Here is a 13,296-nt window from a genome sequence, read left to right as displayed (position 1 = left end):
CAGCTCTCGAGCTCGGTACACACGGCTTAACTAGGTTTCTTGGGACATGCGAAAGTAGTGGGAAAATTTACTTCGGTCCTTTAGTAGATCAGGAAATAAATGGTGAAACTCTCCGTACGTTTCCATTTTCTCATAAATGTTGTGGGCCCAAACTTTTCTTTCGCGTTTTTCTTCTTCCTCATTTGCAAGTATCGCAACCGCAAATAATAAGTCCTCCTCGGAAATGGAACTCATATTTCTGTGTGAGCTGCAGTTCCCCAACTGGAGAGAGGCGGCGCGGCGCGGTGAGGTGTGCTGTATGGGCGAAGTCTCGGAAAATGGCCCGTGGAATGTTCCACAAGCTTGTTCCGCGCGGCGCGGCGCGGTTCCCTGCAGTGGGCGATTACCTTTAGAAAGGTCCTAGGTCGCTCACAGGTCGATGAAGAGGGTCTCCGCACAGTTCTAATCAGCACTGAAGCCACCCTGAATTCACGTCCCAATGTTCAAGACGAAAGTAACTCTGAAGTGTTAACACCCTCACATTTCCTCAACGGCGAGAAACTCACGACCATTCCAGTTGGACCTGAACCAGTAAATAAGAAAGACCTTACAAGGGAATTTCGCACGAAGATGAAAATGGTTGAAGACTTTTGGCGAAGGTGGAAAAAGGAATACCTCCTTCAGCTGCGGAACTACCATGAGGTCAGGTCTCCAACCGGTAAACATCCGAGACTTCGAGTAGGAGATGTTGCCCTCTTACAAGAAGACGTCCTGCGTAGCCATATGTGGAAAAGAGCCCGAGTCGACGAAGTCCTTCAGGGGAGAGACGGCCGAGTGAGGACAGCCATCCTGCGTCTGCCAGATGGTTCAAGAGTCAGCCGACCGGTGCAACTGGCGATTCCTCTCGAAATTGACCAGGGTGGGGAGGATGTTGAGGTTTGAATGTACAAGCAAATGACACATAACGGACAGACTAGTAACTAAGTGAAGTTTTATGCTTGTAGATTTCCCTTTTTTGTATGTTGCAGTAATAAAGTGTTGTTAAGAAAGACATAGTTATCATTTGAACGTTACAACTCAACAGACACTGCGATCACTTAACTCCCACTTGTACAGATAAACGCCGTTGAGATTTCGTCGGACTTCGTTCCAGGATTTCCTTCACTAGAGCAATGTTTTCTGGTGTACTAACTCTTTTCGGATTGTTATTTATTATTATTATTATTATTATTATTATTATTATTATTATTATTATTATTATTATTATTATTATTATTATTATTATTATTATTTGAATAACCCCCTTTTGTGGGTACGATAAATCAACTCTGGTTACTTTTTTTGCATTTAACTTTCTTCGTTTCCAAACTTCCTTCATTTTGAGAATATTGTTCTTTTTCCTCTTGAGTCCATTTTCTTCCATTTGTTAATTCCTTTCTCTCCTGAAATCCTGCCTTTAGTGTTACTTCTCTGAAACATGTTATGTTTTCTATCGTATCTATTTTAATTCCAGCGTTTTTCATATCCTCGGATATTTATTTATTTTATTTTTTATTTGATGTATTGTTCAACAATGCGTTTGCTGGCAGGACCTAGTGTTTACAGTGCACTATGTCTTCTGGTATAGGCTAGAGCAATTTTGTCACTTTCATAGATCTGTCTCTGTCTTATCCTTGGCTTTGACAATATGAAAGTGACTGAAGTATGAGCGATGCTAGTAATGCCAATCATTATACAGCCAGTCCCTGCTATGAATGGTGTGAAAAGGTTGCTCATAGGGTCGGTTGGTGTATGCATTTCGAGTGAGCTTGGCAGACTGATGTGTAATAGCAACTCTGGCTCGGTGAGGAAAGCAACGGGAAACTACCTCACTCCTCATTTCCCTAGTACGCCTTTTCAGTGATGTCTAGGCCATCTATGACAGCTGATGGCAGAGCTGTTGAGGATCCCACCAGCGGAATCGCTGACGGACTGAACATACATACATACATACATACATACATACATACATACATACATACATACATACATACATACATACATACATACATACATACATACATACATACATACATACATACATACATACATACATACATACATACATACATACATACATACATACATACATACATACATACATACATACATACATACATACATACATACATACATTGTTCAACAGGCATTTCTGCCCACTTACAAAACATCTCCATTTCTTATTTCTTATTTTGTAAATAATATACAATAAAAATTAAAATATAAAACCTAACTATACTTACGAACTATGGACAGTTGTAAGTGTGTGTTTCAACTTAGTATTCTAATTTCTCATAAAATATGCATTGTTAATCTAAATTAATCTGAGGACTAAACTGTTCGTGGTATACAAGTGTGGTACTCTATTTAATTTAGGCCTATATCTTCTATCTGTTTCCTTCTGACTGACCTTAAGAGGAAATTCTCCTCGTGAAATATGTCCATGTTTGACATTTTCTTATTCTGTTTAATGGTGAATTCATACGGTGATTTGTGTTTGACCTTTTAATAAAGAAAGTTAAATTATTTCTGTTACTTATTACCTTTACCTTTTAGAATTCTATGTAGCTGTTTTACATTTGTTAATGTTATCCTAGTATGCAACTTATCTATACCTAAATTTGTTATGAAGTCATTATATGGCACATATTTTGCATCAGTTTTATAGATGCAGAAATACAAATATCTTAGAAATTTGGCTTGAACATTTTCTAATTCTTTTATATGTTTATTACATGATGGATTCCAGACTGTAGATGCATTTTCCGTCACTGTTCTAACTAGCGAATTGTATACCTGTATTAAGGCTTTGATATGCCTGAATTTGTTTGCGTTTCTCATTAGAAATTCTAGGTTCTTATAGGCCGTATTTACGGCGTTATTTATGTGCATATTGAACACAAGTTTACTATAAAATATTACTCCTAAATCCTTCTTTTCTTCTACTTGTTTTAGGCTAATACTATTCATTTCATAAGAATGGATTTGTGGTTGTCTTTTCTAGTACAGATTATTGATTCACATTTCTGAAATGAACTGAAAGGAATTGTGTTTTTCCCATTCAACAAGTGCTGTGAGGTCTTGTTGTAATTTTTCGTAACCCTGGTTTGACGAAATCAGCCTATATATTGTCATGTCATCGGCATATAACTGAAACTTAGAATTCGTCAATAGAGAACCAATATCATTAACAAACAGAATCAACAACAGTGGACCTAATTTTGAACCTTGTTTATGGCTAAAGTTACCCTGTATATGGATAAAGCTACCCTTTTGATACAAACAAAATTAAATTTATTCCTGAAGTAGGAGTTAAAGGATTCAATCAGGTCTGGGCTAAATCCAAAGCTGTGAAGCTTGTTTAGAAGTTTATGTTAATCAATCCTCTCGAATGTTTTTGTCATGTTCGTGTAAATGACATCGAGTTGTCCTCTTGATCTAAAATAGATGACACATAATTTGTAAAGTTTACTAAATTTGAATTCGTTGATCTCCCTTGCGTTAGGCCCCTTTAAACAACAAGCATCATCATCATCATCATCATCATCATCATCATCATCTCCCTTGCATAAAGCCATATTGTGATCTATGATGTTCTCAACATGTTAATAGATATTACAGTAAAGTATATACTCAAACACTTTGCATGAGACTGATAGTATTGGCATTGGTCTATAATTATATAATGTTTCAGTATTACCATCTTTGTGAATTGGACACACTCTTGCTATCCTCCACAATTCAGGAAATCTGTTTTTGTTGCAGTGATTTGTTAATAATTTTATATACAAAGTGGATATTCCGTTTCACGCCATTTTGGCAATAAGTTTTGCACTGCAGATTTTGCTGGAAGTTTTACCAAAACACTTCCAAACTTAAACTGTTCAGCTATGAACCTGCGCTGTTTTATCGTGAGCACCATTTTGTGTTGCATTCAAATGGTCACTAAACACATCTGCACCTCTCAATCACTCAGACGTAATGACACAATGACGTACTCGAAGATATGTGACAGCAACCAATTGGTGCATCGAAATGACGGTTCCCAGCATTTTCTGTGATGGACGGTTCTCTGGGCCAGTTTCATTTTGCCCCCTCCCTCCCACAACGGCATGAAATAATTTTCATGTATAATCTGAAAACAAACCCGTGATTTCCTTTGCAAAACATTCTAATTCATGAAGTGTGAGGATTTTAAAATCAAAATACTAATTATTAATGTGTTAAACATTTGCAATTACCTGCACATGAGGAGGTGTTCCAAGAGCGTAAAGTATAGCTTCACCAACATCTTCTGAGTAGAGGCCAGGCAACTTATGAAATTCCTCGGTATTGTACTTAGGGAGATTTTTCAAGAATTCAGTTCTCACAACTCCAGGGCTCACGCACTGAAATAACATGGATAGAAATTACTCTCATACAAAGAAAATGCAAGATACACTGTTGTAGCCACAAAGACGCACACACGAAATGCTGTAAGTTGTGTACACGGTTTTATTTACAAATTATTTACACATTATACACACACAAGCCAATGAACTGCCATCATGAACAAAACACTGCTACGAAGAAGCAGAAGAAGACTGGAGACTGCAACACTTGCATGTCAACCAACTACCAACGTAAGAAATTCTCATTCTCGATTAACGATTTGCTCTCATTAGTCTCACTAAAACAACTCCACTCAACCCTCAAGATTGTCTTTTTATATACATTCCCTGGCTAGGCTTCTAGAAGAATATGACACAACATGTTTTCTCGTAATGTCGACAGTCCCCAATAACCTATTTTCAATGAAATAAACTGTCTGTAACTCTCTAGTTCCAAAGATACGTTGTTCTGGCCTATTATCGTGTGCTGCATACCATTGCGTTGGATTTATACATCATACGTGCAGGTAATAATAAATTATGTACTATTAGTTAGAACAGTCACGAGCGAGACATCGGGAAGTGCGGACGTGTGAATGAGCTGAGGTGCGCAATATGGGAATAACGATACAGCAATACAGGCTAAGAATTGGAAGATGGCATGGTGCAAGGCAGTGTTGGAAGGAAGGTGGAGTTGAGAGAGGAAGAGAAAATAGTGGTTATAAAGGACTGTTGGAGATTATGTTGTGTGCGACGGTTATTGCGACGCTGCTGGTGGTAGGAGGTATAGAAAAAATCCGGGTCCAAACCAGGGACCGTTCGGCTGGGAGGAGCTTGAAGAGATCAAGAGAGTGGTGAAGGAAGCAAGCAAAGGAGAAGAAATTAAGGAAATGATGCAGGAACACCAGGCAACCCAAATGAAGGAGATGAAGGACTTAAAAAGTTTTATAAAAGAAGAAATTGGAGGTGTAAATGACAAGTTAGCGGAGATAGAAGATGAGGTAGGGAGCTTGAAAAAGAAGGTGGTGCTACTGGAAGAGGAATTAACAGCAATGAAGAGAGAAGTGAGGTTAGCGAGGAACGAATCAGCAAGAAAAAATGTGTTTGTGTATGGTGTACCTGAGGAAGGAACAGAATCAAAAGTGGAATTAGTATTGAAAGTGGTGGACATAGTTTCGAACAAAATGAAGATAAACTTTTCTGAAGTTGATATAGATGATATATATAGAGTGGGAAGGAACAAGGGACATAGGCCGGTGAAGTTAAGATTAATATCAACCCTGATGGCTGATATACTTCTGAGGAATGCTGGAAATTTGAAAGGATCGAACATTTATTTGAAGGCTGAGATAGAGAAAGAAGACAGGATGCGGTCGGATGTCTATAAGCGGCATATGTGGCGTGCTAGAGCGCAGGGATTGCGAGTCAAGATGGTGGGGAGGTGTCTGATTACTTCAGGCAGAAATTGGTCGCGATCGTGGACACAGGAGGAACTGCTGAGGATGGAAAATTGTGAGGAGGAAATGAGTTGCAGAAATCGAGAGCACGGCGACATCAGTACGGAGAAGGAAGAGAGAAGAGGGGACTGCGGTGTCAGCGGGTAGGTAGCGAAGACAGCAGAGTCCTTGGTGAGTCAGAACAGCCAGGAAGGGGTGAATCAACAAGTAGGACACTAGACCGAAGTGAAGTGGATACAGGTAGTGAAGAGGTGACGGGAAGGGAAAGGAGTCAGGGTAGTGACTCAACCTCCCCGAATAGGAATAATGCAGAAATAAACCTGGAGAGAAAGCAGGCGTTAAATAAGGCGAGATCCTTAAGCTTAAAAGATCTATGGGGTGGGAAAAAAGGCTCTGGCACGGAAAAGGGGAAGGATGGGGGTGAGAAGAATGAGAGGGGTGGGGTGGAGCCAAAAGGAAGAATTACGAGAAGTAAGGGGGGAAGTGGTGAAATGCAGAAGTATAGGGAGGGAGGGGGAGGAAATAAATAACTAGATATGGTGATAGGGATGCTGAATATTGAGGGGTTGATGGGGAAGTTAGGGAATAAGGAAATTGTGGATTTAGTGAAAGATTTTGAGATTATTGCTCTAGTAGAGACGTGGTTAGGGAAGGGGGTTGAAATTACATGGGACGGTTATAGAGTAGTTAACGTGTTAAGGAAAAAAATAGGGAAGAGGGGCCGAAACCCAGGGGGCATAGTAGTTTTAATAAGAAATGAGATAGCTGAATGGGTGGAGACGTTACAGACTAGGGTAGAAGGGGTAGTGTGGTTGAGAGTAAAAATGGGGAAGGGGGCAGCGGAAGCAATTTGTCTGGCACTGCTTTATAACCATCCGAGCGATTCAGTGTATGCAAATAAACATTTTTTGACGAACTGATTGAAGGGATAAACACAATTAAAGGAATGTATGTAGAAGATGGGATGATTTTATTGGGGGATTGGAATGCGAGAGTGAGCAATAGAGTACCGGTATACGAGAAAGAAGTAAAAGTAGACGGGGTACTGCAAAGGAAGAGTAAGGATAATGTTGTAAATAGTTATGGAGAAAGGTTATTAGAGTTATGTGCTCTAGAACATTTATTTATTTTAAATGGGTGGATGAAGGGGGATAGTGTGGGAGATTTGACGTATATTACAACAAATGGAGGGAGTGTGGTGGACATAGGAATAAGCTCAGAGATAGCGTTAAGGAGAATAATAAGTTTTGAGGTGTTAGAATATGGGTTGACAGAACATATGCCTATCAAAATAAAATTGAGAACGTTGGTCGCTGATGAGAAGGGAAAGGTGGAGGAAAGTAAGGAGAGGTATAGGAATGGAGGATGGAAGTATGTATGGGATGATAATACTAAAGAGAAATTAAGACGGCATTTGAAAGAGGAGGGAGATATATTAAGGGTAGGAATTGAAAGGGCGGTAGAAGGGAATGATATGGATAACGTGCTAAAATTAATTGAGCTCCCTGTATGGAGGGTGGGGGAGAAAGTGAGGAGAAGGGTAGAGGGAAAAAAGAATAAAATGAATGGATGGTTTGATGAAGACTGTACGAGAAAACGTGAGGTTGTAATGAGAGCCCTAGCGGAGTTTAGGAAGGAGGGTGTGCAAGAAAAAAGGAAGGAATATTGTAAATTGAGAAGGGAATATAAGGAGGTATTGAATGAGAAGAAAAGAGAATGGAAGGAGGCGGAAGCTGAAAAAATAAATATATATTGTAGAGAGAAGAAATTTGAGAGAATTTGGGAGTCAATAAACAAGATTAGAAGAACGAAACCGGAGGGGAAGGGGGATAAAATAGGAGAAAACAAGTGGGTTAGGCATTTTAAAAGGCTTTTAGAAGGGGAGAGGAAATTGGGTAGAGAAATAGACAAGTCACAAATTGGAAGGGAACTGGAAATAGGCATTACAATATTGGATGGGGAGATAACAAGCCAGGAGGTAATTACAGTATTAAAAAATGCTAGACCCAAGGCTGCAGGAGGTGTGAATGGTATTTCCAATAGTGTATGGAAAGAGGTAGGGGCAAATGAACCGATGTTGAGAGGGATTGTGAAATTCTTTAATAGGTTGCTGGAAACGGGGAAATTTCCTAGAGAATGGAGGAAGGGGGTATTATGCCCTATTTATAAAAATAAAGGAGCTAGTAGTGATCCAAACAACTATAGAGGAATTACACTCCTAGACTCGCTATCAAAGGTGTACACAGGGGTTTTGGCGAATAGGATAACAAATTGGGCGGAACAGTACGGTAGGATATCTGAGTTCCAAAATGGATTTAGGAAAGGATGTAATACAGTTGATAATGTTTGGATTCTGGACACTTTGATTACAAAGTATGTGAGGATAGCAGGGTGTAAATTATTTATAGCAGCGATTGATTTAGAAAAAGCCTTTGATACGGTCAGTAGGGAGGCGCTATTTTTGAGATTAGGGGAGGTTGGAATGTCGAAAAAAATGAGGGTGGCAATTGAAACTATTTATGAGGAAGTGTTTGTGATGATTAAATTGCAGGATGGAAGGTTGAGTAAGTGTTTTGAGTCAAAAAGCGGGGTGAGACAGGGTTGTAAGCTATCCCCGATATTATTTATATTATTTATAAATAATATTTTAGAGGGTCATGGTGGAGACGCATGGCAATGCCCTTGGGTAGGGAAAATGGAGGTTCCGGGGTTGCTATTCGCGGATGACCTATTGATTTTGGCTTTGACGGCAAATGGCTTGCAAAAAGGGTTGGACAAGGTAGTTGAATATACTAGGAAATGGTCTCTTAGAGTAAATGTAAGAAAGACTCAGATAATGGTGTGTAGGAAAAGGGGTGGGAGAAAGAATAAGGAAGTCTGGAGGCTTGAGCAGGAAGAAATTAAACCAGGGGGGAAAATTGAGTACCTAGGTGTAATAATTAGTAAGAATGCTTCTTGGAAAAATCAGTGTAAGAAGGCAAAACTTAAAGGAAGAGGAGCGCTTGCTGTAGTAGGAGCATTAGAAAAGAAATTTCCAGACGTTAAATACAAAATTCAGAAAACGGTGTTTAAATCACTGGTAATGGGCAAAATGCTATGTGGGGTTGAAGTATGGGGAATGGAGGAAGGCAGGAGTGAACTAAACCAGGTGGTGGCGAAATTTAGCAAGATCATGATGGACCTACCGAATTGTACAGCCAATGCCGGGGCCAGATTAGTCTGTAAAGAATCGATAGAGGTTGAAATTGCTAAGAGGGTGTTCAAGTACTGGATGAGATTGGAGGAAGGGAAGGGTGGGGCGTTAGTACAAGAAACGTTTAATTTTCAGAAAGGTATGACGAATGAAGGTTACTGGGTGAATAAGTGCAAAAAATGGTTACAAAAGATTGGTTTGGGGGTATATGGAGAGGTCTGGGGGGATGGTAGGAATAAATGGGTATGGGAAAGGATAAAGGGAAGACTACTAGATATTGAAAGACAGAGCTTAATAGAGGAATGTAGAGAGAGAGTCTCTTTATCAGTATTAAATAAATTGGTGGAAGTAATAAACCCGAAAACGGAGTTTGAGGGTAGAAGGGATAAGAGAGGTTTGTATTGGTGGGTATTGGGTCTTCCGAGGAATAGGGGGTGGGTTGGTAGTGAGAATAGGGATAGATGTGTGTTATGTGGAGAGAAGTGGGAGGACCTGCATATTTTTAATCAATGCCGACCTTTGGCGGAGATAAAGATCAAACTACTAAGTAAGAAGGAGCTGCATATGGTAGGGGAAAGCTATAAGATAACATCTTGGTTATGTAGAGAGTGGGAGAAAGGAACGAATATAGCGAAATTCTTAAATGTGGCCAGAGCTATATTTATAAAGAAATTGAGGGAGTAACAGGGGTTGTGCAGATAATGTGGTTCGTGCTGAGGGAGAAAGGGGGAAGGCATTCTGCTCAGAGGAATGGATATCCGCCCTGAGCAAATGCGGGAAGGGTATCATGGTAATCATGATATCAGAAGAGGGGGCTGTAGTGTTAGGGGAAAGGGGGAGAACACCTTGCCCTGTGGAAAGGTGATCCGCCTGGGGCAAAGGGAAAGCCTGAGAAAATTAGGTAAGCGTTGAGAAAAAGGGAGGTTGAGTAGGTTTGAGGGTAGTGTAAAGCTTAGGTTAAAAAAAAACGAGTTGACTGAGTGAACTAATGGACTTGGAATGGAGTACTGTCTGTTGGTGTGTAAATGAGGAGTGAAAAAAAAATGGATTGTTTAAGTGTATTTGTGTGAGGAGGGAGTATAAAGAAGGTATATGTGATAGAATTGTGATAGATTAAGTGGGAATGTAGTTAAGGAGAAAATGTTGGCAGTATGGAAATTATGAAAGTAGGTCAAAAAAAATTCTTTTAAAAAGAATTTAAATGGTGTAGATGCCTTGATGAGGGGTGTAAAAATTGAGGGATTCTTGATGTTTATGTATTAAGTTTAATAGGATGGAAGATATGGGATCTAACAGTTTGATGTAATTGAGGTGTTGTAGACTGAGAAGACGGAGTGAACTAATGGATTTGGAATGGAAACTGTTTGTTTGTGTGTAAGTGAAATGTTAAAAAAAAAAAAGTCAAATTGTTTTAAGTGCGATATAAAATGATTGTTAGTTGATGTTTAAGTCTGAAGCTTAATAAGGTGAGTCGGTTTGATATATGAAGTGTGGTGCGGTAGGTGGAGAAGACTGAGTAAACTAATGGACTTCGAATGAAAAAAGTTTGTCTGTGTAAAAAAAAAAAGTGTTAATTGTTTTAGGTGTGTTGATGAGGGATTTTAAATGGTTGTTAGCTGATGTTTAAGTCTTAAGTTTTTATAAGGTGAGATGTAAATAGCGGGAGTAGTGCGTGAGAGGTGTGGGTGACGTATCAAGGGAAGAGGGAGGGGTGGGGGACTTGACCCCACTCCAAAGAAGATAGACTTGAGCATGTCCGCACGGAAATGAAAAGGATAGGGAAGGTAGTGTGCTGACAAGGGACAAGAGTATGTGTGACGTACATAGCGGAAGTGTGTTGCAGGCCACCTGTTGGGTCTGGTTTCAGCCAGGGTGGCTTGTAACATATGATAAGGAAAGGAACGCAGTGTTTGTCAGCGAGGGTCGGTGAGATACGAGACCAGTTCTCACGTGGCAAGGCTGGTGGCTGCTGTAGACGGGTTGGTGGGCGTGTGTTCCATGCCAGGGCTGTTGCAGCGACCAGTCTAATTTTTTTTTTTTTAGGTGGTAGTCAGGGGTTGGGCTTTGGGTAGTTAGTAGTGCGGTATCGTCCTGCATGTGTGCTGGCTATCCGCGTACGTGTGGGATGATACTGAGTAGATGTAGAGGTAGTAAATGTAGTTAAGTAGTTTTAAGAGATATGTAGTTGTTATTATTGCTTGTTTTCCTTTGTTTCGCTCTGTCTGTCTTTATTGCCTGTAAGCCGATGGTGTACACTAGGGTGGGCAATAAAGATATGTATGTATGTATGTATGTATGTATGTACTATTAGTTAGGTGTTGCTACACTAAATAAACTCATATTAATATATATACAGCAGATGTTTCATGACATAACCTCACAAATAATACGATCATGATTTATACCAAATAAAGTCCGGACATAAATAATAATAATAATAATAATAATAATAATAATAATAATAATAATAATAATAATAGATATTTCCATTATTTACCCATGGGTTAGAGAATTGTTTCCAAGTTATACTAGTCCATTACACTTGCAGAAGGAGAGAGTAGTTTGAAAACTAGAATTCTATTCCGCGGAGTCAGTGTCGCAGGGACGTTGAGACGCGCGAGGGGAAGTTTCGGAAGAGCAACAACAAATGTCAGTGGTTCGACACCTGCGTACAGCAAACGCAAAGACACTGCATGGAGGTCGCAATCTTCTGTGGGAGACAACACCAGAAAAAGAGAATAAGAATAAGAATAAGAAGAAGCTAACACCGAGTGAGTTGGCCGTGCAGTTAGGGTCGCGCAGCTGTGAGCTTGCATTCAGGAGATAAGGGATTCGAACCCGTTTCACGCCAGTTTGGTCGATAGCCCTGAAGATGGTTTTCCGTGGTTTCCCATTTTCACACCAGGCGAGTGCTGAGGCTGTATCTTAATTAAGGCCACGACCCCTTCTTTCCCACTCCTAGGCCTTTCCTATTCCATTGCGCCATAAGACCTATCTGTGTCGGTGCGACGTACAACAACTTGTAAAAGGCCTTTTTTTTTTGCTAGATTGCGTGTCGGAAACCTGGATTCAGTCCGAAACCTCTCTCAGTGCTCATATGGAGTGAGGACATGTGACGCTGTTGATGGTGATTCGTACGTCGGATTCGCACATTAAGCCCTGAGCAGACATCTTGGTGCTATCCGACACTAGTAGGCTATGTGCTGGCACCGGGTTTTACTCTTTCCCTTCCTATTATCATAAATCACGTCATTCATTTCATCTCTTTAACTCCTCTGATGCATTTGAGGTCAGGAAAGGCATCCGGTCATAAAAAAACCCCCCACGACAGATTCATCTCACCTCATTCCCGACCCTGTAGAGAAACAGGACAAGGGTTGAACAAAATAACAAACAAACAAACAAACAAACAAACAAACAAACAAACAAACAAACAAACAAACAATTATTGTGAATTACCGTTGATAAGGCTAAGTTTAAAATTTTCTTTGTGAGCCTGTTATTATCCATTCTGTAGAAGTGACAATAAAATTGTATTCGCCGCTTCCTGATGGTATCTGTGATTTTTTTCTGTAACTTGTTAGATTTCATGTGATTTCTTTTTCATCTAAATTACATTTATGCATTTTGGTCCTAAGATTTTTCGGAGGATTTTCCTTTCTTGTTTTTCAATCATTTATATTCGAGATCTGCCACCAATTATAACAGTTTCAGATGGATACAGTGTTTCTGTTTTAACTACTGTGTTATAATGTCGCAATTTTGCCTTTCATTAATATAGTTCTTTCATTGTCTCTGTTCCAGGTAATTTTGTATGCTGTTTGAAGTTTTCCAGTTCTTTCTTTATCAGCTTGCTGATTTAACACTGGTGGTTCAATAATTTGGCCTGGATACTTAAATTTGTCTACTTGAGCGATAATTCCATATTTGGTGATTAACGATTGACTGTTGAAACCTGATCTAGTCCCTTCCGTACACTTAGGGCCGATTGCAAAAACGGTGTTTAAACGATGTCTACTGTTGAACAATGCCTAAGTATGGCTGCCGCATTGCAGAGACGTTATTTATCACTTGGACACTGTATAAAACCAATGTTCAACCGGCCATGTTTAAACACTGCCGAGAGCACTGTTTAACCTCAAATGGGACGAGTGAATCACAATCAGAGGTTATGTACCATGAAACATGTAATTTGTTTTATCATGTTGAGACGATTCCGGGAAGAAAGGTTAGTCCGACGGCCTCTCTGTGGGTCGCT

General features: G+C 39.8%; 1 protein-coding gene across 1 annotated transcript in view; it reads right to left on the bottom strand.

The window, feature by feature from the left end:
• Window positions 1–13,296, bottom strand: part of LOC136885922 (farnesol dehydrogenase) — a 39,146-nt gene that overhangs the window by 3,873 nt on the left and 21,977 nt on the right. Inside the window, exon 5 of the mRNA XM_067158616.2 lies at window positions 4,260–4,406. Coding sequence (XP_067014717.2) covers window positions 4,260–4,406 — 147 coding nt within the window. The remainder of the gene's footprint in view (window positions 1–4,259; window positions 4,407–13,296) is intronic.

Source organism: Anabrus simplex, chromosome X (assembly GCF_040414725.1).
Source record: "Anabrus simplex isolate iqAnaSimp1 chromosome X, ASM4041472v1, whole genome shotgun sequence".
NCBI classification, from domain to species: domain Eukaryota; kingdom Metazoa; phylum Arthropoda; class Insecta; order Orthoptera; family Tettigoniidae; genus Anabrus; species Anabrus simplex.
The sequence above is the reverse complement of the archived record's forward strand: the minus strand, read 5'-3'. Positions and strand labels throughout refer to the sequence as shown.